Source organism: Eubalaena glacialis, chromosome 7 (genome assembly GCF_028564815.1).
Source record: "Eubalaena glacialis isolate mEubGla1 chromosome 7, mEubGla1.1.hap2.+ XY, whole genome shotgun sequence".
NCBI classification, from domain to species: domain Eukaryota; kingdom Metazoa; phylum Chordata; class Mammalia; order Artiodactyla; family Balaenidae; genus Eubalaena; species Eubalaena glacialis.
Genome location: NC_083722.1, coordinates 86,083,673 through 86,111,534, shown reverse-complemented (window position 1 = coordinate 86,111,534; position 27,862 = coordinate 86,083,673). Strand labels below are relative to the sequence as shown.

Below are 27,862 nucleotides of genomic sequence, written 5' to 3'. Positions count from 1 at the left end.
ATGTACTAGGGTTGTTTTGCTCCCCGCCCCCCCGCCAAGGTCCACTGAGTTTCTTCTGAGGACCAAACAGTTATTTTCCTTGGGGAACCACTCCTTCCCATTGTAGTTCGCATCCTTTGGTGGGTGATTCTGACTCTAAGAGGAGGCGTGTGATTATGGATCATGTGATTATGGATCAGCTAATCAGAGCACGCATGCCCTTAGCCATGGTGATGAAGGATAAGCGGCATTTGGCCCAAATCAATCCAAGGAGGTTCAAGTCAAAACTTCTGGGGGACTCTTGGGAAGAAAGAACATTTCTTTCCAAAGGACTTCAACTGAAAGGATGCTGTCTGGGGTTGCCAGAGGATATTACATGGAGAAGGCCTGACCTGGGGTAAAAGCAACACAAAGCAAAGCAGAACTAGAGACAAAGGGACTGAATCTTGATGACATCCCTTAAGCTCCGGACCAACCATGCTTGAAGTGCTATTGCTGGACTTGAGGTGTGTGAGCCAATACATCCCCTTCTGTGTTTCAACCAGTGTCAGCTGAGTTTCAGTTTCTTGTAACCAAAGCAGGATATTCCCTCTGCCATTTCCTCATTGTAAGAGGGTTGCTCCCAGCAACTCTGTAGGAGTAGAGGTCAGATGACCTGCATTCTCCTTCCCTTGGTAACAGCCTCAGAGCTCTTATTGTAAAAGACCAAATGGCAAAAGCCGTTCACATGCTCATGGCAGCAATTTTAAGGTTGTCCTGTGTGAGACTGACCCTAAGAAGGGATTCTAAAAAGGGCCTTGCTTATGTAATTGAAATTCTTAAAATAACTGCAGATGGAGTCTGAGAATCCTGCTGGGGCTCCAGACTGCCTACCCTAGGATGCAGGGGTCAGAGATTCTCTGTGAATGAAAAATTGGCTGACAGCAAAACAGGCTAAGAACAAAATCACCACATACCCTCAGCAGAGCAGAAGAGTGGGTCAGGACTCCAAGTGCCAAATGCGTGACTTTGCATTTATTTAATGACTTCTCAAAAATACCTTTAGCAGCACAGGAAGAGAGCTGACCCATTTTGGGGTCTGGAATCAATAGACTAATAAAAGCAATCCTTAAAAATAGCTTTCCCTTCTTAAAATATATTTCCCATTGAGCAGGATCCAGAAGAAAATTTTTATCTGGGCCCTGACTCATTTTTCTATGGATTGAAGCAGAGTGAGACCGAAGCCTTGGTGTATGAGGCAGTTATCCACCTGGATACTGTACACAGGGGTTCCGTTCCTGAGTGCAGACTCCAGCCCCGATTTCCCAGCTCTCCCTAGTGAGCTGCTCCTCCTACCTCAGGTGGGGAGGGGGGCCAGGCCTTCAAGGCTCCCAGACTTCACTTCACCAAGGGATGCATCTGGTGTTCTCATCCTATTTCCATCAAACTGAAGCCTGGAACCGAGAGTAAGAAGCAGGGTCTGGAGTGCCAAGAATGACAACTTGGAAGAGGGCAGGGAAGTCCTTGGGAGGAGTGGCTGCTTAGATTATCCTGGAGCTGATTGAACAGACGAGAGGGAAGAAATCGATCCTCAGAACAAAGCAAATCCTTCAGGACAGGCGGTGATTTGTGGATAGTGTCATTTTCTTGGCCTTGGGTATTTCCTCATTCTGACTCCCTCAGAATGACACCGTCATTAAGACCCCATTCTGGTTGTTTTTTCCCCAAGGATTCTCTTTCCTGCATATGTTGAAGAAAATATCTTTCTTTCTTCCATTTCTGTTCAGCACTTCCTGTACAAGTAATAATCCGAGATCTGTCCCTCTCCTCCATCCATGTATCTTAGGAATGAGAATTTCCTAAGGAGTATTTCTCAAAGGAAGGATATGGACCATTTGCACCAATGGGCGCCTGACAAAAACATATATTCCAGAAACCCACTATAGGCCTGAGACATCAAAAACTTGAGGGATGGAGCCCAGAAATTTCCATCTTTAAGATTGTTTCCAGGCATCCTTTATGCACACTAAAATCTGAAACCGACGGTCCAGTGGTAAGAGGAAATGTTTTGAGTTGCCACAGGCAGATGCAAAGTAGGGCCTTGTATCACCATATGCCCTCCGATCTCCAGGGGAAGGCCCCACTTGAAGGTGTGGTGTTCAAACTTGATTGAGGGGAGAAGTAAAAAAGAAAGAAGTAGTGTAATGCTGCATTTTCCTTCCCACCTCATTGTCAAAGCAATAGGTCCTGTTTCTCTCTAGTTTGTGGGGAGAGACTTACCTTGAAAATTCCAGAAGCTTCAAGCTCCTTCCTAAATTCAACTCAAAGTCACTTTCCATGAGATCTGTGGTTAATGCTGTTTTATGGGCTTTGGGGGTTTGGCGGTCCCTCATGCCACCAGAGATGGCAGTGTGCTGTAAAAATTATTTTATTACCAACCATAACCTGCATTTTTGGTAAGGGGGAGAGTGGTTAATTTACAACCATACCTTCTGAGCTCTGAGGCTGAATAATACCCATAGGAGGGACAAAGAGAAAATGAAAAACTTGCTTCCAGGTTTCTTAACTAGAATTTGGAAAGGATGGGAAGTATGGACCAGAAGTTATCAATGGGAAATGGAGTAAAAATTATTATCAGTTGCAAATTGAACCAAAGGGGCTTTCTAGGGAACAGACAAAATAAGGTGAGAGTTGTCCATAATGGTATTTGAATGGTGTCTCACAGAAGGAAAATAAAGGTGCTAAAACGATGAGTGACCCCACAAGGTGAAATATCTTTACTGAGGAGCCCTCCTTTAAAGTGAGATTAAAAAAACCAAACCAAAAGGGGAGTCCTGAGCTCTGCTCTTGTTGGTAGTAGCTATATCCATCAGGAGTAGGGAGGAAAAATCTAGGTGATGATTATGATGAAATCTAACAGTTACGTTTCTTGAGCCTTACTTCTTAATCCTTGGAATGAGCCTATCAAGTAAATACCATAGCAAAAAAAACTTGGGACCTGAAACATTAAGTAACTTGCCCAAGACACACATCTTTGTCAGGTTGCTGTGGTAAAGGATTTGACTCAAATCTTTTAATGATAGCCTTTCTAATGACCGGAATCCAAACTATAAGCAAGAAGCAGCCTTAGAACCTTATTTGCCCTACAGTGGTATATCAAGGTGTCTAACAGCACAAGTTCAAATCAAGACCCTCAGGCACTTGTTTGGAAAAAAATGAGAGAAAACATATGAAATCCTTAGTGTCTGCATGGATGAAGCAGGCACCCCATAAACAAACATCATATCTGCCATCTTTATTATCATCAACAATATGTCATTATGATCATTACCATTATTCCCCAAATTGGACAAATTTTAAAGGTTACTTAATCTTAGACTTATTTAAAGCTAACGATAAAACTCTAAATTAAAAATACAATAACAAAGCAGGTTGTGAGTAGATTCAGCTGCCCTAGGCAATTTCTGCATGGTTGAATGTGAGCTAGAGAATCACAGAGTTGGGATTTGAACCCAGGTCCATCTGATTCCAGTGTCCGAATAGATCTTTCCATATGCCATTCTGCAGTTTGCCCTTGAGCCTCTGTTCAGAGTTCTCCCTGCTCAGAAAACCCCTTCTGTTCTCCTTATCCTTTTAGAAAGGCATCACCTTAAAACCTTTCTGGCACTATCCTAGAGACATATATCCATGTAAAGATTCTCCCCAGATCATCTTTGGTATATTTTCCATCTTTCAGATACATTGGACTATAACGCATTGTCAGCTGTTTTTCTAGTTCCACATACTATTTCATATCCTGACTCTAGGTGTTCCTCATAGCTGATCCTGTAACTATAGGCTTACAGCTCTATCCTCGAACCTTCCAGAGGACATTATCATTTTTTTTTATTGCCTATATTCCCAACTAGACTGTGAGCTTCTTGCAAGCGGAAAACTGGGCTCACTTGACTTTGTATTCTCAGGATCTAGCCCAGAATCTGGGACATAATAGGGGTTCAATAAAGGGTACAAATAGGTGTGTTCATTAAACCAATGAAAAAAATAATTGAACTCCAGAGTCAAGAGTTACTTAACAAGCATTACTAGAAGTTTCCATATACCTGCCATAAATAGATGATTAGGATTATCTGAGCCCCTGCTCACTAAATCTAACTTAAATGACAAGTGTTGCTGGGCCCAATGGTTAAAAACACATCCGCATTTCAATTAGCAGAATCGAAGTGCCTTTGAGGTCCTGGAATGCACTTTCAGGGCACGTACACCAGAACTCTTGGCTCACTGAAAGGTTTCACATATAATTCTTGTCATTTAGCATCCTGAGGCTTGAAAATTGGCACATGCTGAAAGGAATCTCTGGGGTAAGAGAAAATCCTGATTCCCTGATATGTTCCAACAGGAACAGAAGGATTGCAGTTTCATTTCCTGCCAATTTCTAAATTATGAATATTTTGGTATGATTATAAGTAAGCAAGACACGCCTACCCAGGGAATCAAATAATCCAGGAACATGAAAACATAGATTATTGTTTTCCTTTCCTTTTCCTCGCAAGTTGATTTGTTTTGCCTTTGCAAAGGCAAATAAGGTCAGGTGGCAGGAAAATTACTTTGGGAAATTTAAATCTACAAAATCATAGTGAGAAGAGATTTGTTCTCACTTACTCAATCACACCATCCAAATGCATAAGTCTGCTCTGGTTTCCTTGGAATTATGGACAAATTATTTGATTAGATTAAGCCCTCTTTTATGTTAAAAAAAATCACCCTGCCTAACCCCCCCCTCCCCCAAATACCTCTCCAGAGTAGGTAACCTCTTTAGGAACCACCTCTTTGAAATATTCATAGTAAAATATAGACTATTTTAAAAGAATTCCTAGTTCAGAACAATAATAGAGGTGAGAACAGACTTCCTTTTAAGTTTCTAGAGTGAGATATAAAAGCTTAGATTTTGTGGCATCTTTTTGTAGTAACCTGAAACACGGTTTTGTTATGTTAATAAAACACAGTACTATTTGAGGACTCACTAAATTTTCCTTTCATACAAAAGCACTTTCAGAATCCAGACAGATTAGGTTAGGACAAGACTACCTTTCCCATCACCATTTTATAAGCAAATCTTCCAACAGCCAACATATGTTAGTTGAATTAATGAGAGCAATAAACAAAGACACCAAGATTAGTGATGAATGGCACTCATTGGAAAACTTCATCTCAGTCTAAAGTGTTCTCTCTTTTTTTGTCATTTGAATGTTATGGCTAAATATAGGATGAGAATGCTTTCTTGTATACTTCCCTTTATGTTTCAGTCTCATTCACAGACTTTCTGACTCACCCCTATTCATGATCAAACACAAATTTCACAAAAGGTTTAATTGCATCTAGACTTTAATAAATATTCTATTTGGGAATCTGCAAATAAGACTATAGGAAGGTGGGGGAATCTTTTTGTTATGCAAATACAAGCTAGTGGAGGCTCTCTCTAAAAGCTATTTAGCTGAGCCCTCAAAAAGCAATGTTTGAATGGCCTTTCTTTCTTTTTTTTCTTCCAGGAATGTCAACCTCATTACAAGTCTGGATATAACATCCCTATTTCGTGGTCATTTGGCAAATAAGTATTTCCTCAGATGAATTTTGATAAAACATGTAGTGATAACTTCATGTGTTTTTATAAGCTATCTCAAATGAAGTTCTTTATTCAGGGATGGAAGCTTAAAATCTTGATAACAATTTTTGTAGAAGCTGTTCCAACAGGACCTGTCCTCTCTGCAGTGGGCAAGTGCTGGACACCTCTCTTTTTTGAGTTCTTCCACAGAGTTGGATACCAATTCATGTGTAATGTTGACAATAGCTTTCCTTTCCTGAACAGGTGTTAGCCATTGTGCTCAGCATTTTAGATGCATGAATTTGATTCACCTTCATAAAATCCCTATGGATTATTGGTACTTTTATTGCCACTTTTAAGGTTGAAGAATTGAGGATCAAAGAACTATCTTTTTCAGGTCACACAGCTGAGAACCAGGATTTGAACTCAAGTCTGATCCCAAAGCCACAACTCAAACCTTTGTGCAAAATTTGATGTTTTAGATTCTTGGTTTGAGTTTCTTTTTTCTTTCTAGAAACAACTCGGTAAAACAGGTGGTATACAGACATGTTTTACCCAGTGAATCATGTCTATAAGAATTAGAAAAACAATATACAAACCATGGCAATAGCAAAGGTAATAAGGAGGTTGAAAAGACCAAATATCTGACCATGAAACTATATCAATAATTATGGAATATAAGGTTGATGTGGAGATGTTAAAAGTTTTTTTTTATCACCGAAATGCCAGTTAACCTGGGCAAACCTAGGGATAAACACAAACTCTTAACAGGCTACAGTTTCTCTTATTTTTTAAACTAGTTACTCCTATGAGAGATTAATTTTAAAGTCACATATTTTGTATTATGAATTTGGGCACAGTTTGAACATTTATCACTTTCATCACCCAACTAGTAAATTGTCAGCAGGGAACTGAAGACTCAACTGCCCTCAGTAACCTTGACTATATAGTTGAGCCCCATGATGGAGTTACTCTGTCTTGAAGCCATTCCCCCTGCCTGTGAAGTTGCCAGAGGTCATGCATATGTATGGATGGGGGAAAAAATTATGACTCGGTTCTATGTGATTACTCAACCTATTGCCTGAAGGCATCAAGACACATGTAAGGTTTTCCCTTTTCCACACATTTTCTGAAGTAATCAAATAGGTTATGGCCACTGCACTTTAAAATGTGCTGTTTTAATCGCTGACAGGCCAAATGACTTGGTGACTCATAGGAGTCTCATTTTGTTGTGCAGAATAAATAATAATGGGAGGAGAGATAAAGCCTTATGATTTAGGTCTAACTTTTTGCTGTCTCTTCACTATGAGTTGACTTTGAGTGCAGAATATTCTTTAAACATTTATTGCATTTCCTATGGTGAGTTGTCTGAAATGGAGATTGATTTTCACCAGTCCAAGGAAAGTCTGTATGCTGGTCTTTTTATAGTATGAAGTCATGCCTTGCAAGAAAAAGGTAGGAAAGCATCTTTATGACAATTGATGTGCCTGTTTAAATACGCTCCAAGGGTTCCCCTTACAGTTCTAGCCAACTCTTCCAGCTGCACGACTTTGCCCCTGTCCTTCACTTAACTCTCCTCCTTATGTTCATATAACTTCTGAAAATGTAAAAGTAGATCAAGACATTAGAATGGGTGAAGAAGGGGAGGTATTAAATTTACACTGAAGGAACACAATGCCCACTTCCTCCAAGACCTGTATTGTAGCTCTGGTGCTGACTCTCATAGTCTGCTGTGGGTTTCCAATGCTAAGTTGCCTTTCTCTTAAGGGGCAAGAGGTTTTTACTGGCCATAGTGAACTATGCCCCTCTTCCCGCTTGCAAAAAATAGAACCTAGCCTTGTCATTTTCAATAAGTTTCATAATAGTTACCAACAGCATCTCCATCTCCCCTGGCATTTATCAAATGCTTACTATACTTTGTTCCAAGCACACACATGCAGTAACTCATTATCTCTTTCAAAGATATTGCCAAGGAAGTGCCAGAATTCCAAATAAATACAACTGATGGAGAGAGACCCACTCTTAAGAATCAAATACAGCGGTTCACCCGGGTTCTTGGTTGCAGGACAGCCAGGGATCTGAGAGCCTGAGCCACTTGGTGAAAGGTGGTAGCTTGGGTTATGATCTCTCAGGGAGAAAGGCAAGCTCCTGGCTCTCTTCTCTCTCCTCCTCAAGAAGAGGGCGTATTAATCACATTTATCAGATAATATATGCCAGTTGAAGCATGTTAATGAGTAGGCAGGTCACTGTGCATCAAAGAGCTGTGGCAGCCACGTATATCTCTTCTGTTTTCTTCTTCCATGTAACTGGGGTGAGTGGATTCAAGGCCTGCAGTCTCGGGGCAGGGCTTTCTCTCTGTCTTTTTGCAGACATGCCTAATTGTACCTAATTGTTATTTCAGTTTCCTGTACCTTGCAACCGGTCAGAAAGTGGTAAAACATCAAAATATGAATTCTGGATGATGAAGGCAGAGATTCTGCTTAGATACAAAGCCTAAAATATATGTTTTATTCAAGTATTATCAGCCTTTTGCTAATGGCATGTGGGTGACTAGACCTGGTTTAAAGCATTTCCCCCAGCAGGTTAGCCTCTATTGACCTGTGACCCAGATGATAGTATCTACCCCTCAATGGGACCCATCCTTAGATTTTTGCTTACTTTCCCTTCATTCATCAAGCCTCTCTCAACTTTTTTTTCTTACTCAATATCTTCCTCCAGAAGATTAGCTATTCAAAAGACCCATATGTTTTAGGGTAGCCCAAGTTGAAGGTATTTACTATTTTCAATTGTTTAAAAACAAACTTGTTAATATGAAAATACCGAGATGTCAGTCATTCCTATTTACAAGCTGTTAAAAGCTTCGCAGTCTAAAGCCAATTAAATATAACCAAGACAATCAACCCAGAAAATTATTTTGAGAAGGTAAAGATATAATGGTAACAGCATATACCAGTGTAAGCCAAATTAGAGAATTGGGCTAATTAGAGGAATTATCTACCTAATATCTCATATGGAAACAGCTATACTGGTATTTTTTTCCCTTTTATTTGCTGGCCTGTCACTGTATCCCAGAGTCAATGCAAAAGACTCAATCCTTCACTTTGTCCATGTAAACACCAGCATAAACCATTTCAATCTATACCACATCTAGCTCCTACTTCTATTAAAAGAAATTGTATACACAAGAAATGTGATTACCCTTGTGAACAGTTGGTTTTCAGAATTCAAGTTAAATATTTATTGTAAAATACACTGTTCCATTTTTATCATCTTTTTTAACTAATAAGGTGGTTTTCTGAGACCAATTCCTGTAAGTAGTATTATTTATCATTCCAAACCCTTTTGTTTTGTTGCCTGGAGTAAAAGAAAATGTGTTTATGTGGCTCGATTCTATTATTTTAGTCTTATGATTATCCTTTAATTCCATCTTAACCCACTTCATTTCACTTTAGCAAGAATTATTATATGATAAAGAGTAATGATGAAGAGCAGCTTTTGCAAACAAAAAAACCATTTTCTAAGTCCCTGAAAATACTATCTAAAACAAGATAGGGATCAATTAAATAAATACTGGTAAGTAAGTATTCTACTTTTCAAGGATCTATTTCTGGATTATGTGATTTTATTTCTTTTTTTCTTCCATTTTTATTGAGATATAATTGACATACAGCACTGTATAAGTTTAAGGTGTATGGTAAAAGGATCGCCACAATAATTTTAGTGAACATCCACCATCTCCACTTGTATATAGATATAAAAGAAAAAAATGGTTTTCCTTGTGATGAGAACTCTTAGGATTTACTCTCCTAACTTTCACATATAGCATACAGCAATGTTAATTATATTTATCATGTTATACATTACATTCCTAGTACTTACTTATCTTAAAACTGGAAGTTTGTACCTTTTGACCACCTTCATCCAATTTCCCCTCCTCCCATCCCCTGCCTCTGGTAACCACAAATCTGATCTTTTCTTTAAATGAGTTTGTTGTTTGTTGTGAGGTATAATTGACTATAACACTCTGTTAGTTTCTGGTGCACAATATTTCTATATTTCTCAATATTTCTATACATTACAACCACCTGTATCTATGACTCTGTTTCTATTTTGTTACATTTGTTCATTTGTTTTGTTTTTTAGATTCCACAAATTTGTGGATTCATACAATATTTGTCTTTCTCTGACTTATTTCACTTAGTGCAATACCCTCTAGGTCCACCCATGTTGTAGCAAATGGCAAGATTTCATTCTTTTTTTATGGCTGAGTAAGATTCCATTGTATATATACACCGCATTTTCTTTATCTATTCATCTATTGATGGGCATTTAGGTTGCTTCCATGTCTTGGCTATTGTAAGTAATGCTGCAATGAATATAAGTGTGCGTAGAATCTTTCTGAATTAGTGTTTTTGTTTTCTTCAGATAAATACCTAGGAGTGGAATTGCTGGACGGTATGGTAGTTCTATTTTTAATTTTCTGAAGAACTTCCATACTGTTTTCCACAGTGGCTGCACCAATTTACATTCCCACTAACAGTGCACAAGGGTTCCCTTTGCTCCACATCTTCACCAACACTTGTTATTTGTTATCTTTTTGATAATAGCCATTCTGACAGGTCTGACATTGTGGTTTTGATTTGCATTTCTCTGAAAATTAGTGATGTTGAGCAGCTTTTCATGTGCCTGTTGTCCATCTGTATGGCTTCTTTGGAAAAATGTCTTTTCAGGTCCTCTGCCCATTTTTTTAATCTTTTTTTTTTTTTTTTAATGTCGAGTTGTATTTGTTCTCTGTATATTTGGATATTAACCCCTTATCAAACATAACATGTGCAAATGTCTTCTGCTGTTCTGTAGGTGGCCTTTTCATTTTGTTGATAATTTCCTTCTCTGTGCAGAATCTTTTCGTTTGATGTAGTCCCATTTATTTTTGATTTTGTTTCCCTTGCCTGAGGAGACATACCCCCTAAAAGATTGCTAAGGTCGATGTCAAAGTGCACACTGCCTATGTTTTCTTCTAGGAGTTTTATGGTTTCATTTACATTAAGTCTTTAGTCCATTTTTAGTTTATTTTTGGATATTGTGTGAGAAAGTTCGGCTATTTTATTTTTTAATGTTGTTTTTCCTTCCAGTTATGCATGCCCAATTTCTAGTCACCTCATTTATTATAAGTCCATCTCCTACCAGTTGAAAAAAAGTTTAAACCTAAAATCTGTTGAAAAATACTTTTCTTGTAATATTCAATTTAATTTTCTTGTCATTCCAAGGGAAATGAGTACTACTATCCCTCATTTTACAGATGAGGAAACTGAGTCTGAGTCATTGAATAATTTTCTCAGAATAACTCTGCTATTAAGTAGCAAAAGCAGAACTGCCTGTGTCGAGAGCCCAAGCATTTAACTTGACTTTAGGCATACCGTAAGGTTCAAATTTACCCTTTTTGGTGTTTGTGAGTTATTCTTAAATTTAAAAAATATATATTTATTGGATGAGATGATTACATCTGGATAATATGAAATTTATTGTGAGATTTAAAAAATATATATATTTAATTTGGCCAAACTATCCTCTAGTAACAAACTGAGAAAAACATTAAGATGGGCATTAAACTCAGTTTTATTTGATTGAAACATGTTATATGAGTAACATAAAGAAGTGATTGTTTTTCACCGAAGTGTCTGTTGATTGCGAACAAGTCAGCTATTCCTCATACTTGCAGCTTTTTACACAATCACAGCAAACAATTCAGGGAAGAATGAGGTTTAGAAATAATCAAGGTCCAGATTATAAAACCCTGGTTTAGTGTCTCAGTCATTTCTATTTCCTCTAGGTTTTGCTGGGATTTAAAATATTCCATGTTATAACTTCTACTTTCATGATGTGGTCTCCAGATGGCTGACTAAAATTTATTCTATCACCCTAAGGTTATTCAAGTTTCCTACAAAGCAGAACTGGAGGTAGAGACAAGCATGCAAGCACCTAAAATAGCTTGTTTGAGCATATAAATACTTATGTGTATCAGAATCTATGGTAGATTTGTATTTTTAAAAAGAAGAATATGGATGTCAACAAAAAGTAGGCAAATGTTCAGAGCCTTTGGATATATTCTGGGGTTCTTTTCTTCCTTCTTCATCAAAATTTGCATCTAGGAAAGCCACAACTCCTGGTTTAGATGCCTAAGGAGTTCGGGTTGGCATATCTTACCTTCAGCAGTAGCAAAGAGTTATAGTATCTCCCAGGACACTGAATTGACTTTCAGCTAAGGTAAAAAATACCTTTGAAAGGACGTACATTTTAAAAGTCAGCAATGGACATGTTTTGAAAAAAAAAGATTACAAAAGTATTTCCAGTAAAATTTGTTTAAGTCTCTTCGATTGAACGCTCATGGGTGTATTGAGAAGGGTGTTAGATTTATCTAAGCAATGTCATATTTAATACCGATATCATAGGTTTATATGATTAACACAAGGTAGATACTGAGTTTATGTTTTAATGAGTATAAATGGAAAAAAAACCCCACAAAACTCAAAAAGATTTGTAAAAATACAAAACTAAACAAAAATGTACTACAGTGATTGAGAAATTCCAAATGATTCTAAAGACAGAGTTCATGACCACTCTTCTACCGGTGCCTAATGTGATGATACTTAAATGTCTTATCTTGCTTGAAAAATATCTAATTAGTAAATGGCTTTGTCTTGCCTTCAAAAGCACCTCCTCCATAAATCACCACATGCTCCCTAGCTAACAATTCATTTCTTCGTGCCCTAAATATGAACCCTCCCCCCCCCCAATTTGGCCAAATGTATTATAATTTCAACTCTTTTTTTTCCTCCTCAATTCCCCCTTTCCTACCCACACACCACCTCCATAACACTCTGTACCTTACTTGGTCCTTTGTCCTATCACTATGGCTTTGCAAGTCACTCTTTCCGCTTATAATACCTTCCCTTTTCACCATCCAGTTATATGGCTCCTTTCTTTAAAATTTAACTCTCTCTTTTGAGAAATATATGATTTTCTTCCATTCCCAGTTGCTTCATTCAAGCAAGCTTTTAGCAGTTTACTAACTTGAATTTGTTGATATGTTGCCTTGAAATAAGTGTTGTCAATCTTTTTCACATACTTGTATCTCCCAAAGGAGATTATAGACACTTTAAGAGAATGTCTTCTAAAAATTCCACCTACCCCAAGCACCTAGAACAATGTTCACTTGTAAAAAGGTGCTAAATAAAGGTTAATTTATTGATTGATTGGCCTACTATATTTCACATCCCAGGGAAACCAATAAAACATAATTTGAACATCTTTTACTTCTTTAGAAAAAATTTAAAAGTGAGAACTGCCAAAATATAACACTTTCCATGTTGCTGGATTACTTATTTTAAATTAATACAGAATGCATGATGACCACAGAAGTTTTGTCCTTGAGGTGAGTATGGTGATGAAGTCAAGTATGAGCCATGTATATATTACTTAATTTAAAAAACTTAAACAGGATTTTGGAATTAATGTGGAGCTAGTTGTTTTAAATTCATTTTTAGGTCTCAAACAGACTAGCTAGAAAACTTCCTTTGAATATCAAAGCCTACAGTGAAACTCATGGTAAATTTTAAAATACATAAGGACAGATGTGATATACACTTTAAATTCGCACTACACTTTAACAATAACTCCCACGAGTATCTACGAATAATTAGAGCACTGATAGGAGATGGGGTGAGGAAAAGCCAAGAGAGGTCTCTAGATAGCCTAAGATCAAAGGGTAAAAGGTGTTGGTTTGTTTTCAATCCATCTGCCTGTCGCTGATAAGATTCAGCACGCTGGCCAGCTCCCCCGTGAGCTGGGTTTTTTGGCTTAAGTGAAAGGAGCAGGGAGAAGGAAAGCACCATCTGCTGCTTTGAATTAATAGATAACGGAGAAGCAGGAAGGAAGACTGCGCGACAGAGTAAACGCCTTACATGTTGATGCACTCAGTTCTTAGGGTGTCTTTGTCTGATCTTGGGGTCCCCAATCCTCCTCCCAGATCTTCCAGCGAGCCATAATGGAGGAAGGGCTCAGCAACCAGAAACCCTTCTGTTTCTACGGTAGGCTCACCTCAGCATAAAGTATTACCAGTTCTTGGAATTGAAGAATGCAGAGTAAGCAGGGGCGGGGGGTTCTACTTAAATAGTTGAGCTGCATGGTCGATACACCAATCCGCTCAGAATTGGATTCACTTGTATTTTAATGAGGGTGGGCGTATGTAAATTGCTGGCATCAGAGTTTACACAGGTGGAACAAATGGGCTGCGCAGCCCCACTGCCCCCGTGTCCCAAGTGTGAAGAAAGCTGGGGATAGGAAATAGCCTCCTTCTTTCGCGTGTAAGATCTCGCCGACTTCCTCCTAGTGAGACCTCTGAATTGAGTCTCCAACAGCCTACTCTTCGCTGACAAAAAGTCATCACTGGTTTGTCTATTTCCTCCTCCCGCAAGAACTTTTTGTCCGCGGGAGGGGGAGAGAGGTCGAACCCAGGAGAGCTGGGCATCAAGGAGGAAATTATCCACAAAGGAGTGGGAGTGAGGAGAGCGGGAAAGCATTAGGGTCAGTACGGAAGCTCTGAGACTTTGGGGGATGCTCTGCGCGCTCCCCGCTCCAGCCCTCTGCAGCCACGCTTTACGCCGCGGACAGGGGAGAGTTAAGCCAATAAACACGTAAGCGCCGCTCCCTCCCCAATCGGCAAGATGCCTCTTCGGTTCTAGGCTGCACCGACAGCTTGCAACACTCGGCATCTTTTCTGGAGGCGCCTCCTTCGGCGGCTGCAGATGGCATCCGGCTGCAGGCTCGGGGCTCGCAACTGACTCTCCCCCTTGCCCACCTCGGGTCCACGGACGCAACCCGCCCTTCCCCTCCTCCCCTCGTGCTTCTGAGTCTGAGCCCAGCTCTCGAACGCCGGGCGGAGGAAGCAGTCGCGGCGGCCGAGGCTGAGCAGCAGCGCGCTCGCTCCCTGATTTGGGGAGAAGCGGCCATCCGGGAGAGCCGACCCCCAGCTGCCCCCAGCGCCCCCACCTTTTGCACCCCAAGCCAGGGGCTCCAGGGACCCCCCCCCCCTCCCCAGGCGCCACCATGCTGGACCCTTCATCCAGCGAAGAGGAATCGGATGAGATCTTGGAGGAGGAGAGCGGCAAGGATGTGCTCGGCTCGGCCGCGTCCGGCGCGCGCCTGTCTCCCAGCCGCACCAGCGAAGGCTCGGGCGGCGGCGCCGGGCTGGGGGGCGGCGGCGGTGCCGGCGCCGGGGCCGGGGTGGGCGCCGGCGGCGGCGGGGGCAGCGGCGCGAGCAGCGGCGGCGGGGCCGGGGGGCTGCAGCCGAGCAGCCGCGCCGGTGGCGGCCGGCCCTCCAGCCCCAGCCCGTCGGTCGTGAGCGAGAAGGAGAAGGAGGAGTTGGAACGGCTGCAGAAAGAGGAGGAGGAGAGGAAGAAGAGGCTGCAGCTCTATGTGTTCGTGATGCGCTGCATCGCCTACCCCTTCAACGCCAAGCAGCCCACCGACATGGCTCGCCGGCAGCAGAAGGTAGGTGCGCCTGGGAGGCCCAGGGAGTAGCGCCGGGATGTTGCCAGGCGGGCGGGGCGAACAATGGGAGCTGGCGGCGCAGCTGGCGAGGAGGAGCTGGAGGAGGAGGAGACCGCGCCCGGGGGAAGGGGTTACGAGGCCCCCTCTCCGCGGCTGGGCCTAACCCGGCCCGGAGCGCGCCAGGAGCTGCCCGCGCCCGGCAAGGAGCCTGGAGCGCAGCATTCAGTGCCCGGGCCTCCCTGTCGGGGAGCGAGGCGCGCCAGTCCCGCTTTGTGGCCCGGGAGGCTCGGGGAGTGATTTGCAGCCCGCGGCGCCCGGAGAGGCCTGGCTTGCTTGCAGGGCTCCCAGCACTCTCCGGCGGCGGGCGGCTGCGCTCAACTCCCGGCCCGCCCTCCTGGGCGTGCGCTGGGCGGGCGGGGGCGCCCGGCAGAGGGGGGGCTCCCGTGCGGAGCGAGTAGAGCGCCTCCGAGCCGCTCACAGGCTAACGCGGGCAGAGAGCAACCGCAGGGGCAGGCGAGAGAAAGCGAGCCCAGAAGGCGAAGCTTCCCGTGATGCTGCGAAGGGCACCCTCCTCCCTCCGCCCGGGTCAGCTGAGCACCTATTAGGGTCGCCTCGGGGGTCCTTGGACATCGCTTCACTCTGGCTGGGCTTCCCTCCAATCTCCCTTCCCCTTGCTCACTGACCCCAGAGCAGGGGCACGCCGTCCGGTCCTTCTGCCCGGGTCAGCCCCTCTGCCTTCCTCCCTCTGACCCCCTTCTTTTCCCAAGGTGACTTCGCCGCCACCTTCTGGTTCTGCGAGGCCCTCCAAGCCCTGGCGCTGCTAGCTTGATAAAGTGCAGCTGGAAAAAGCCTCTCAATTATAAGCATCAAAAGCTTTTTGTGTCTGAGGCTGGCAAGGCTGAGGAGGCTCTGGGCTGCCTTTGATGTGAAAAAAGTGCCTATTTCTATCAGCTGTTCTCCAGCCAGAGAAAGGAGGGGTTAGTTAATGCAGGTCGAGGGCGTCGGACCAGAAGAGAAAGGGGTCAGGTACCCAGCTGGAGTGAGTGAGTGAGTGAAGAAAACATCCCGTTCTGTCTCTTTTAGATAAATCTGCAGCAGCTGGACTAACAGAAAAACCAGTGAAGCCCCTAGAGGGGCGGTGTGAGGGGCGATTAAAGCCAGCTCTAACCCCATCGAGGTTAGGAGACCCATTTCTTAAAATAGTGAATTTCTCGGTTGCTGCCATTTGAGACTGAATTACGTGCTGCCTGTAGTAGACTGCTGGGTTTTCCTATATTTATCCACCCTTATCTTGAGTTAGCACAGATTTCTCTGTTTGCTTTGCTTGTATACGTACACACACCACCCAGAGCTGATGATTTATTTCGGCTATCACAAGCTTGGGTATCAGTTTTATTAAAAATAAAACTCATTTCCTGGTTGAGAAAGAGCAGGTGGGCTACACACTCCACTTGCAAACCCCCATCAGTGGTCCCTTGCTTTTTCAACGAGGATTTTGAACTACAGTAGAGCAGAAGTAGTCTCAGAACAGTAAAAGTTTTTGGATATTCTTTTAAGGTTGGGTTTGGGTCCACAGGGCCTGATATCTCAAGTTTCAGGTTGGAATTATTTTGTTAATTGTGTCTTTATAGCAGGGGCAATTCCGTCTCCAAAATCTATCCCGTTATTAACAGCACCCGCTAAGGATTCCTGTTCCTTTGGCAATGAAAACTGTCGTCACTTAAAGAAAAGTTAAAAAACAAACTTCCCTTTGTCAGTCAAAAGACTCTATAGCTCTGTCCTTCAAATAGAGGCTGAAATCCAGAACCAGAATGGGGAAAGAAATCCATTCTCATGAAGACCCATTTCTTCTAAATAGAACCTTCAGCCACCTGAGAAAGATCGTCATGAGGCTAGTTTTTCTGATCTGATCTGGTGTGTTTTACCATCCATTCAAAGCTGTGGTTTTGAGGGGCAAGTGAGTTCTGTTTTTACACATGACCTTAATATCAGACGGACTCCAGGACAGATTGATAACACTGGCATTTGGTCAAACTATTTTTAGTTGTTGCAACAGACTAAATACATATCCCGGCAAAGCTGCCTCACGGCTGTTGTCTATACTGGGAAGCTGAATATCTATCTCTTTATTACAACAGAAAACAAGTTCTCCCCATTACTATATCTTTTAGTGTTTCGTGCCTTTCTGGAAAAAGCTGTTCTGCTATTTTTCTCCAAGTAGAAAGCTTGAACTTTGATTTTTTTTTTTTTTTTTAAGGAGCAGTCATTGAAAGTAACTAAAAGTTTGCATAATCATTGTGGTAAAATTTAAAGCCGGCAAATAAGATTGATGAATTAGTCTTGGAGAAATAGAAACTAGTTGTAAAGTAAACATGAGTTTGTAGTAGAATAGAAATGGATGAACTAGAAAAAGAGGAAAAATGATGTAGAGAAAGGGAATAGAGTGACATGGGGTGGGGTAAAGAGAACTGCCTATGAAAAAGAATTGCTGAACTGCGGAAAAGGTCATATTGTGAAATCCTCATGCTGTATTCCTTAAAGTTACACAGTGTTCTATGTCAATTATATCTCCATAAAGTTGGGGGGGAAAAGGTCATGTTGTACAGAGTTTAGCAGACTTTATGAAACCAAATAGTCTGTGTCATAACACTGGCTACCATTTTTCAAGTACCTACTATGTGCAATGCACCTACCTTAGGTCATTTTAAAAAAATAGACTGTAGTTTTTTAGGAGAGTTTTAGATTTACTGAAAAATTGAGAAAAGAGTACAGAGAGTTTCCATACAACCCAGACACAGTTTTCCCCTGTAATTATCTTACAGCAGTATGGTACATGTGTTAACAATTAAAGAACCAATAGTGATACATTATTGTTAACTAAAATCTACAGTTTATTTAAATTTCCTTAGTTTTTTACCTAACTTCCTATTTCTGTTCTTAGATCATTTTAAGTTCTCTTCATATTTCAGGAATTACATCCTCATTTTTAGAAAAGAAAACTGAGACTCAGAGAGGTTTTGTAATTTGCCTAGATCACTATGTAGACAGGTGAAAGAGTGGGAATTTAGGCATGGAGTTCTCTCATCCTATCTTTTTAATATACAACACTGGCCAGGAATATTCTAAAATGAAAAATAGAAGTGATAGCGTGTCTCATGTACTTCTTTACTCAGGATTGTTTCTATATGAGTCGAGAAAGACCTGCCCCTCCCCCTTTGGGCACCTATCAAATAGTCAACATGGCCAAAATAATCGTTTAAGTACTAACTTAATAAGAGTCTGAAGGAGAGAGATGGGCTGTTAGCTGGTAAATCTGAACAGCAGACTGTTGTCAGTCTTTCTGTGCGGTTTGAGCTGGGGAAAAAAAAAGTATTTTAGCTCAGAAGAACAATTGGGAAGTAGAGGAAAAAGGTGCTGTTGGTGGATCATTCTGATAGTTAATTACTTCGGTTTCACTTTTACTGGGAAAGAGAATGCCTAGACTTTCTAACACTCTTCCCACTTAAAAGAGGGGACTCGAAACAGACTATGTGAAAACATATTGTTACCGAACAAAGTTCGTGTGCCCGAGGCACAGTGAGGCCAACTGAATGGAAACGTAGGAATTTGGAGCAGAGAAAGGTTTATTGCAGGGCCAAGCAAGAAGAACGGATGGCTCATGCTCAAAAATCCCGAAATCCCTGATGGTTTGGAGGGAGGTTTTTATAGGCAGAATTTGGGGTGAGGGCTGCAGGGTGTGTGACTTTCTTCTAATTGGTTGGTGGTGATGTAACAGGGCGGTGCTCCTGGAATCTTGCGCTCAGCCAGAAGTTGCCCTCCTCCACCTGGGTGTGGGCCTTAGTTCTGCAAAAGAGCTCCAAGATAGTGTTACATATATTCCTTGAGGAGGAACCAGGACCTTGACCCAAGGCTGCATTTTTGTTTCTTGACTGCTCCCGCCTTGTCTCTGCATCCCCTCCCTTCCCTGATTAGCAACTGAACCTGCCGTTTGGAACTCAGGGAAAGTCATAGAGGTTAAATGAAGCCTATTTCCTACAAACAAGAAACGGGGGACACAGAGAGGATTTGTGCCCGGGAGCCCCACAGGGTCTTGCTTGGTTTCAATATTTTATCATTTGTAGGTATATTTTCCTTGTACTACTGTGAATCTAAATATAACATGCAGGTAATGATGATTTATGACCACAACAAAAACCTAGTCATCAGCTGTCACAATGTATGTTTCAGCAGCTGATAAATGACAATTTGAAAAACAGTTCTGAGCTTTTTTTTTCTTCTTTTGTCAGAATGCTAGAGTGAATACCTAGAAGTTGGCATGGCAGAGCTACACCATATGTTTCTAAGTTATGTAGTAATGGTGATGAGTGGCTACCTCATGTGAACTAGCTACTTATAGATGTTCCTGAGGGAATGTAAAAGGAGGCACTGTAAAGAATTCTGTGTAATGTGTAGATTAACATGACTAGTTTTTTGGTGTTTTTTTTGTTTGTTTTTTTTTTTTAGTTAGCTAGGAACTATTTGTAACGCCTGGGTTACAAATGTCCAAAATGAATATTATGTGTGCATATGCAGGTGTGTATACATGTGTGTCTGTATGTATATGATGAGAGAAAGGGGCAATCCTAAAGTTGTGTCAGTTCTATATGAATTCTTCATTCAAGAGAACTGTTGACTAGGCCAAATGTGTTGTAAGTTCAAGTTACTCATTTCCATGTGATTCAGCTTATATTTTGCCCTAAAATTATGGCTAACGTTGAGTCACTGTTAGCCAGAGAAATTCCTTCTTTATTCATTAACTTCTTTGACTTTGCTGTTCGCTTATGACTCAAAAGCCCATAACTTTCATAAAATTTAAGACCTAGTGCTAGGGAATTATATGTGTGTGTGAGTGTGTGTGTATTTTAAATTAATAATGGTGATTCATCCATTCAGATGTGCTTTGAGGCACTTGGGTTAGCTCCACTATTCAAAATTCTGAAGGGTTGTTTGTCAGTGCAACATACAATTTGCATTTAAAAAAATAAAATATTTTCACCTTTTGAGAAAACTAAACGACTGTTCAACCAGGATTCCTTCAAAAAGAATTTTATGTTTTTCTCTTCTTCAGGGAAAGAATTGAATTCTTTCAATATGCTTTTTGGCATTTCCTCCCCAATCTTCTTGATACAATGGGCAGGAACTCTTATGCACTGGTACTAGTAGAGACATTTTGAAGATGCAGAATACCAAAAAAATAATAAGAGAAGTTCTTGCCTCATTACACACTTGGAATAGCCTTTTGCATCCCTAAAACTGGACTGAAGAACAAAGGAAATTAAATCTTTCATTCCTAAAAAGTTGTACTGTGTAAAGTGGTAAACGTCAAATGATTCCAAGGTCTTTTTCCGGCAAAAGCAAATTTAATACAGAACCATAGGCCATCACATTGAAATATGACCAGTATTTGGGGCCCGGTGTCTATACAACTTAAGTTGGAATGATCAGGAGAGTTCTACTAACTTAAAGCTAAGTTCTAAAAGAGACCAGTTCTCTCTCTGGCTTCGTGGCAGAAACAGAAGATAGCTTTGAGATACGCTTCTGAACTGGCAGCTTATGTTCTAGTTTGGAAGATACCAAATAAATTGAGAATAAGATAGTGTTTAATTGTAAGATGCTGATTGCAAATACTAAAGTAGGGGAGGGGGACAGAGAGTACGTATGTGCACGCACGCGCACACACACACACCCCCCCCCCCCACAGGATTGGATATAATAGTAGGGAAAACCTTCATGTGGGAAGTAGAGTAGGGTTAGTGATTCCGAAAAGTCGGCCTCTGTGCACTGGTGCCGAATTGAATCTCAGAGACAGACTTTTGGGTGAAGTAGAAAAGAATAGCTTTATTGCTTTGCCAGGCAAAGGGGGACACAGTGGGCTCGTGCCCTACAAAACTCTGGATCCCAACCGAGGGGGAATTTGGTGAGGAGTTTTATAGCAATGGTTGGGGGGGGGGTGTTGCTGATAAGGATCAGGGTGTGTGTAGGGCCTGCATTCCTTTAATCTGGCCTCAGGTGGTCTCCTGATCTTCTCTCTGGAATGAAGAATGCTTCATCAAGTAGATAACATCTTCCATTTGTTGGGGGGTTCTAGTTCTGCAGAAGAGTTCAAAGATAATGTGTATCCCTTGAGGGGGAACCAGGATCCTGTCCCAAGCCCACACTATTGTTTCTTGACTGCTCCTCCCTTGTCTCTGCATCCCCTCCCTTCCCTGATTAGCAACTGTTTGAACCTGACCTTTGGAACTCAGGGAAGATCATGGAAGCTGAAGCCTATTCCCTTCAAACAAGAAATGGGGGACACAGAAAGGCTTCCATGCCCAGGACCCCCACAGGATCCTGCTCAGTTTCACTAGGTCTTAAAGAATTTGTATGATTTGTGTAAGCATAAGGAAAGGCAAGTATTCCTGTTTGGAGAAGAGCATGATGTAGCAGGAATGTGGAAAGGAGTCATTGTTTCTGGGACTAATAGTCCCATTCTTTTGGTTGCAAGTGTCAGAAACCCAACTGAAGTGGCTACATCAATAGGAAAATAAGGGGGAGGGGAAAGGTTTATTGGTACATGTAGTTGAAAAATCCAGTGCAGAGTGATTGACTGCAGGCATGGCTGGATCTAGGAGTTCAGGTGACTTCCTTGACAGAATAAAGAAAGCTGGCTGATGAGGAGAAAGGTTATGTATTGAAACTTGTGTTTGAGCTCAAACTCTACCATTAATAAACCATTGATTGTGGGAAAGTCATTGTCTGTCTCTGGTGTAATTTCTTCATCTGCCTTATGAAGAGGGTATAGGGAAGCCTCAAATAATCTCTACTTTCACCTCTGCATATAATAGTTGATATTTCTTTCTGGGAAATGAGGTTACTAATTATCAAGACTTATAATTTCATTCAAACTTGTATTTGGTATGTTTTCACATTACAAAGTAAGGCATTGTCTTCAAAGAATCTGACATAAAGTTCACTATGTCTACATTTTTAGATGAGGAGGTGAGATCTTAAAAGATTATAATGCTACAGAAATACACAAGAGACTCAGCCTATAGGATGAAACTGACCCAATATATATTTTGTTTTGTCTACAATGTATTTTTCAAATTTTTGAATTAGTTCTCAATATTTAAAGCTTTCAAGTTATTTCATGTAAAAATTTATATTTTTGGCTTCTCTTATAATTGAAAGATGTAGCAAAGCTGAGCCTGAGTTTTTATGAGTCTGCAAAAAGCAATAGAAATAAGACTACCAGCCATCACTTAAATAATGGAATGTTAATCACTTTTAACTAAAATTATGCTTGTTCTAAAGGAACATCATATGTATATGGTTGTTAGAACACCAGCTATCTGGTTCTTGCCAACACCGTCTCTTCTTGCCATTGCTGCTCAGATATTGATGGTCTGACCCTGGCCTCTGTAATGCATCCAAGAAAAAGATCTAGAATTTGGAACTCTGTGTTCCCTGTCTCTGGCAAGAGTTTCTCCATTGGGATCAGATTTTTAGTTTCTGCAGAATTGGAAGGCTGACAATCAGAATTACCTTATTATTTTTTCTTTTGTCAGTCCAAGCATATAACAGAATTACTTCTCTGTTGTTAGCAGGTAAAGAAAAGGGGATAAAGTCAGTCAGTGATTCAAAGTCTGGTCATTGCTTTTGACATGTGATGGGTAGTGAAGGACGGTGGTTAAAAGCATAAACTCTGAAACTTGAATGCCTAGGTTTGCTTTCTTGGATGTACCCCAAACTGGCTCTGTGATTTGGGGCAACTTACTTAAACTCTCTGTGGCTCAGTTTACTCATCAGTAAAGTGGGGATAGTAATGGTAGCTCCATCATTGACTTTTTGTGAAAATTAAGTGAGATAATACAGTAAAGCTCTTAGAACAATGCCTGGCCTGTGGTAAGTGGTATGTAAGTGTTTGTTCTTGCTAAGTTGATATGTGCAATTTTGTGTTATTTTTATTTGTGAAAGGGCTGTATGTGAAGTTCTGACGAGAGTAAGCCTTACTGTTACCATCATCCTGATCATCATTATTGACATATAAGCCAACCCAGAAGGCAATGGTTACCATGATAGCATCGACTACAGAATAGACGAGGTTGAGGGTACAATACATCCCTATTTCTCTTTCGTTGAGACACTTCATTAACTCTGCAGGCCATCAGTCTCTGGTTCAAATCCCTGGTCAGTTTTGTGACCTAGTAGCAATAACGGTATTGGTGCATTTTTGTCCACCAAATGCCCCCACGCTATTTCAAACTACAATATCTTTGCTCATGCTCTTCCTTCTGTTAGAACATCTTTCTCACTTGTCTTCGCTTGATTTGCTCTTGTTTGTTTCTTAATTAACTCAGGTGTTACCTCCTTCAAGAAACCTTACCTAAATCTTTATGTTGGGCTAAATGCTACTGTAATTCCCTAGTCTATTGCTCCTTTTCCTCCTATACATTATATTTAAATTACCTTTTCTGTGAGTGCCTCTTTCCCACTAGACTGTAGGAATCCCAAAGACAGGGACCACATTTTATTCCTCTTTGATTCCCCATCTCCTAAAACAGTGCCTGGAACATAGTAGGTGCTTGTAGACATTGACTGTTGAAATTCTGCACTGATGCTTTATTTCCTAGGAAGTTTCTATGGAGAGGACATGAAGGGCTCTTAAATACAGTCTGCCTCTCTCATGGAGACACAACACGCATACTTTTACAAAAGCTTCTCAGTGGAAAACATAGAGGGTAATCCAGTTACCCCATGGTTTCAAAATAATTCATGTTGCAGAAACATACCATCAGTCACCTCCCAGCCTGGTTTATTTATACCAACAACTGACAAATTTCTAAATCCGTTATAGAGGAAAGGCTTCTTTCAAAGACCATAAGCAATGATGAATTTCTTGCAGTGACTGACTCTCAGTTGAACTTGAATTACCATAGTGCATGTTTAAGTGACCAAACCTTAAGCCAAGGTGAGAACTAAATCTCCATATTGGGCATATGTTTTATTTGACTTAATTCTTTCTGAAGGAAAAAAAATAATGAGCAGTCAGCAGCACTAGCGAAAGTTAGGCTGTTGAAAATATTAGCAATCTCAATATTGCCAAAGTTATATAATAGAATCTAAGTTCTACATATTTAGACATAAGTAAATATGCTTCTTTTCTCTACTTTTATTCTCTTATGGGATTTTGGCACTGTTTTCTCTCTCACTGTAAGCTGTTTAAAGTCCCTTCAGAGTGTAGTTAGAATATAAATAAATAATGACTGTAGTGCTATCACATATTGGATGTGGTAATAAGAATATAAGATGGGTGTGAAATATCTGTAAAGAAAAACTGCTTAGGTATGGATTTTTCTGATGCCTTTCACTAGTCAAAGGGAAAATTATCTTTACTAAGCCATTCCTTTCATTTTAACAAGGAGAGCAAACATTTGAGAAGTTTGAAAAATAAATTGAATTATCAAACCCCTAAGTATTCCAAGCTTCTGGCTACCCTTCTAAAATTGAGAGATATAGAATAAACTGATAATATATTGATGTCCTCTAGAGCCTATGGGAGGAAAATGCAACCTGTCAATGTGGTGTTTTTCAGAACCACTTCATGCAGTAGGAAAGTTTTGAGATACTTTGCAGTTAACTTCTTTTTTTTTTTTTTAAGAAATTGGTTAGGTATCAAGGGGAGGTAGAAAGGAACTTGATTAGATACCAAGGGTGGGAGAATTCTTTTTTTTTTTTTTAGACACCAATTGTACTTGAACATTTGTTATTTTATTTATTTTAAAAATTTATTTATTTATTTTTGGCTGTATTGGGTCTTCGTTTCTGTGCGAGGGCTTTCTCTAGCTGTGGCAAGCGGGGGCCACTCTTCATCGCGGTGCGCGGGCCTCTCACTATCGCGGCCTCTCCTATTGCGGAGCACAGGCTTCAGACGCGCAGGCTCAGTAATTGTGGCTCACGGGCCCAGTTGCTCCGCGGCATGTGGGATCTTCCCAGACCAGGGCTCGAACCCGTGTCCCCTGCATTAGCAGGCAGATTCTCAACCACTGCGCCACCAGGGAAGCCGAACTTCTTTTTTTAATCCCTAATTTTTGGGGGAGTACATGCTAAATTTCAAACCCTCCAGGGGCTGTAGTGCTTTCAGAAAGACAATGGGATTTTGGAGAATATGCACAGTGGTACAGAGAAGCTAATGTGCCACTTAAGAAAGCACAGGGAAAACACTGAAAATTCTTGCAAATAATTATGCCTTCTGTTGCCCATGCAGAAGAACAGCCTTTTGGTGTGGATGGTAGGCATAGAGTTGTTTAAGCAAATGAGTTAAAATATATCTTGAACATCTCCTTTGGCGATTTTTCTGACAAGTACAGCAACTGTTGTCTATAAGGCAGCGTGTCACAACATACTGTGTTCAAAACAGTTCTTGGGGGCTCTTCCATATTCAATTTTTGTTTGTTATACATCATCAGACGACATTGTTTTGAACCACTTCTACATACAAGAAACTCACTAAATCCTGTCGGCAAAATATGGAAAAACATTTTAGACAGCTTTCCTGATCTCTAAGAACCTATCAATCTGCTTGAGAAGTTGAGGTACATCAACGCTGAACAGAGAGCTCATAGTGTAAGGCAGGATGTGGTGAGCGTCTGAATCTTAAATACTAGTGTTTTTCAGGTCTTCATCTTTGGCTCACTTTATAGGTTGATTATGTCCCCCCAAAAGCCATACATTGAAGTCCTAACCCCCAGTACCTTAGATAGGGACTTATTTGGAAATAAGGTCTTTGCAGTTGTAATTAGTTAAGATGAGGTCATTAGGGTGGACCCTAATCCATTATAACTGGTGTCCTTATTGAGAGGGGAAATTTGGACATAGAGACAAGCACACAGGGAGAACAGCGTGTGAAGAGGAAGGCAGAAACTGGAGTGATTCTTCTACAGGGGAGGAACACCAAAGATGGCCAGAAGCTAGGGGACAGATATGGAGTATATTCTTCCTTACAGCCTTCAGAAGGAGCCGACCCTGCCAACAGCTGTAAGACAATACATTTCTGTTGTTTTAAGCCACCTAGTTTGTGGTACTTTGTTACAGCAGCTCTAGCAAACTAGTACAGCCCTCTTCTCATCTCTGTCCCGTCTCTCAGCAACCTCACCACTGATGATGGCTTTGGCTACTAACATCTCTACACTTGCATTCTCAAATGTGGGGCTCCAGGACAGGCCTCTCACCAGACCTCAAATCCGTACATCAGTGCTGCTGAAGGGGTGGTCTCAGACTGGTGCAATCAGTGAATGTTTTGTCATGGGTCCACAACGAGATAAGGAACTTGCACTAGAATGTAAATCAACTCACTGCTTTCTTCCAGAAAGTCTTGCTACAAAAAAGTGTCAGCTAAATTGAACCGATTAATGATAGAGTTGATGTAATTTCCAGTACTAGCACTTTATCTTGGTGCAGACCAGTAACGAGCAGTTCACAGATGGCACAGGTCTACACATTACACTTGGAAGAGCATTGACCTCCATCACATCTCCCCTAGGATGTCCTCAGACCACTCAACAGTGGAATTTCTCACCACGACTCCTTCCCCCTCTATTTTCGAACTCAACGAAGATAAATTTATTGTGTTAGAGTTCTGGAATACAGTTCTGGTGCTCCTATATAGCCAAGCTATTCAAGGCTGAAGTACACAACTCAACTTCAGATCTTCACTGTTGGTCATCGCGTCCTTGCCACCAAAGGATACACACATCCTGTTGATGTTCCTCCTGATAAAGTTTTCATCTCTTTCTCCTCTTCATCACTGGTGCCCTGCTTTGGGCCCTCATGATTGCTTGCATGGACTTTTGCAATAACCTTTTAACTGTTCTCTCTGCTTGCTTTCTTGCCCTCATTCCATCCGTCTACCATAGTGATCATTCGGAAGCACCAGTCCAGTCATGACCTTTCCCTGCTCAGAATGCTTATGCAGCTTTCTGTTGCCTACACAGGATAAACTCTAAACTCATTTGCATGGCATAACTGGGTCCTTCCTCCCCACCCAGCTTCAACTCCTGCAATTCTGCACACACCCTTGGCTTCAGCCTATATTAAGCCCTTAACATCCCTGCATTATCATATGCTCTTTTGTGCCACAGTGTCTTTGCACATGCTCTTCCTCCAGCTTGAAAAGCCCTTCCCATCTTGCCCATCACACTCATAGGCAGACAGTGGCACCTAGGTATTAAAAAGAACAGGAACAAATAGTGACTATTTATTGGATGTTTACTCTGTATCCTCACTGTTCTATAAATTTATAAGCTTTATCTCATTTATTCCTGATAAGATAGGTACTAATCCTCTTAACCCTACAGATGAGGAAACCAAGAGGCAAAGTAGTTAAGGAACTTGTACTAGGTCACACATTTAGTAACAGGTAGAGGTGCGTTGGAGTCCAGGCGGTCTGACTCTAGCTGGCACTGTTAACCTTGTGCTGTTTTAATTATGTTATGGCATTGGACACATCTTACTTCAATGTACACCTGTTTCTCCTGACTCTACAGAGATGATCATTTAGTATTCTCCAGTGTCCGGTAGATGGTGCACCATAATAGGTGCTCAGTAAATAGTTCATGCATGAATTTATGCCGGTTGAATTCATGATTATTTAGAGTAATAAACATTCACTACCATTTATAGCAAGTTCACTGAGATAACCTCATTTCTTCTTTAAAACAAGCTTTTTGCATACGT

General features: G+C 41.1%; 1 protein-coding gene across 16 annotated transcripts in view; it reads left to right on the top strand.

Annotated features, from left to right (window-relative positions):
• The first annotated feature begins 14,662 nt into the window (after positions 1-14,662).
• Positions 14,663-27,862, top strand: part of CADPS (calcium dependent secretion activator) — a 481,100-nt gene continuing 467,900 nt past the window's right edge. For 13 of the 16 annotated variants that reach the window (XM_061195494.1, XM_061195496.1, XM_061195498.1 and 10 more), the window contains exons 1-2: positions 14,663-14,802; positions 14,911-15,106. In XM_061195494.1, coding sequence (XP_061051477.1) covers positions 14,663-14,802; positions 14,911-15,106 — 336 coding nt within the window. Of the gene's footprint in view, positions 15,107-27,862 lie in introns of all 16 variants that reach the window. The other 3 variants (XM_061195488.1, XM_061195486.1, XM_061195487.1) reach the window with 1 other exon arrangement.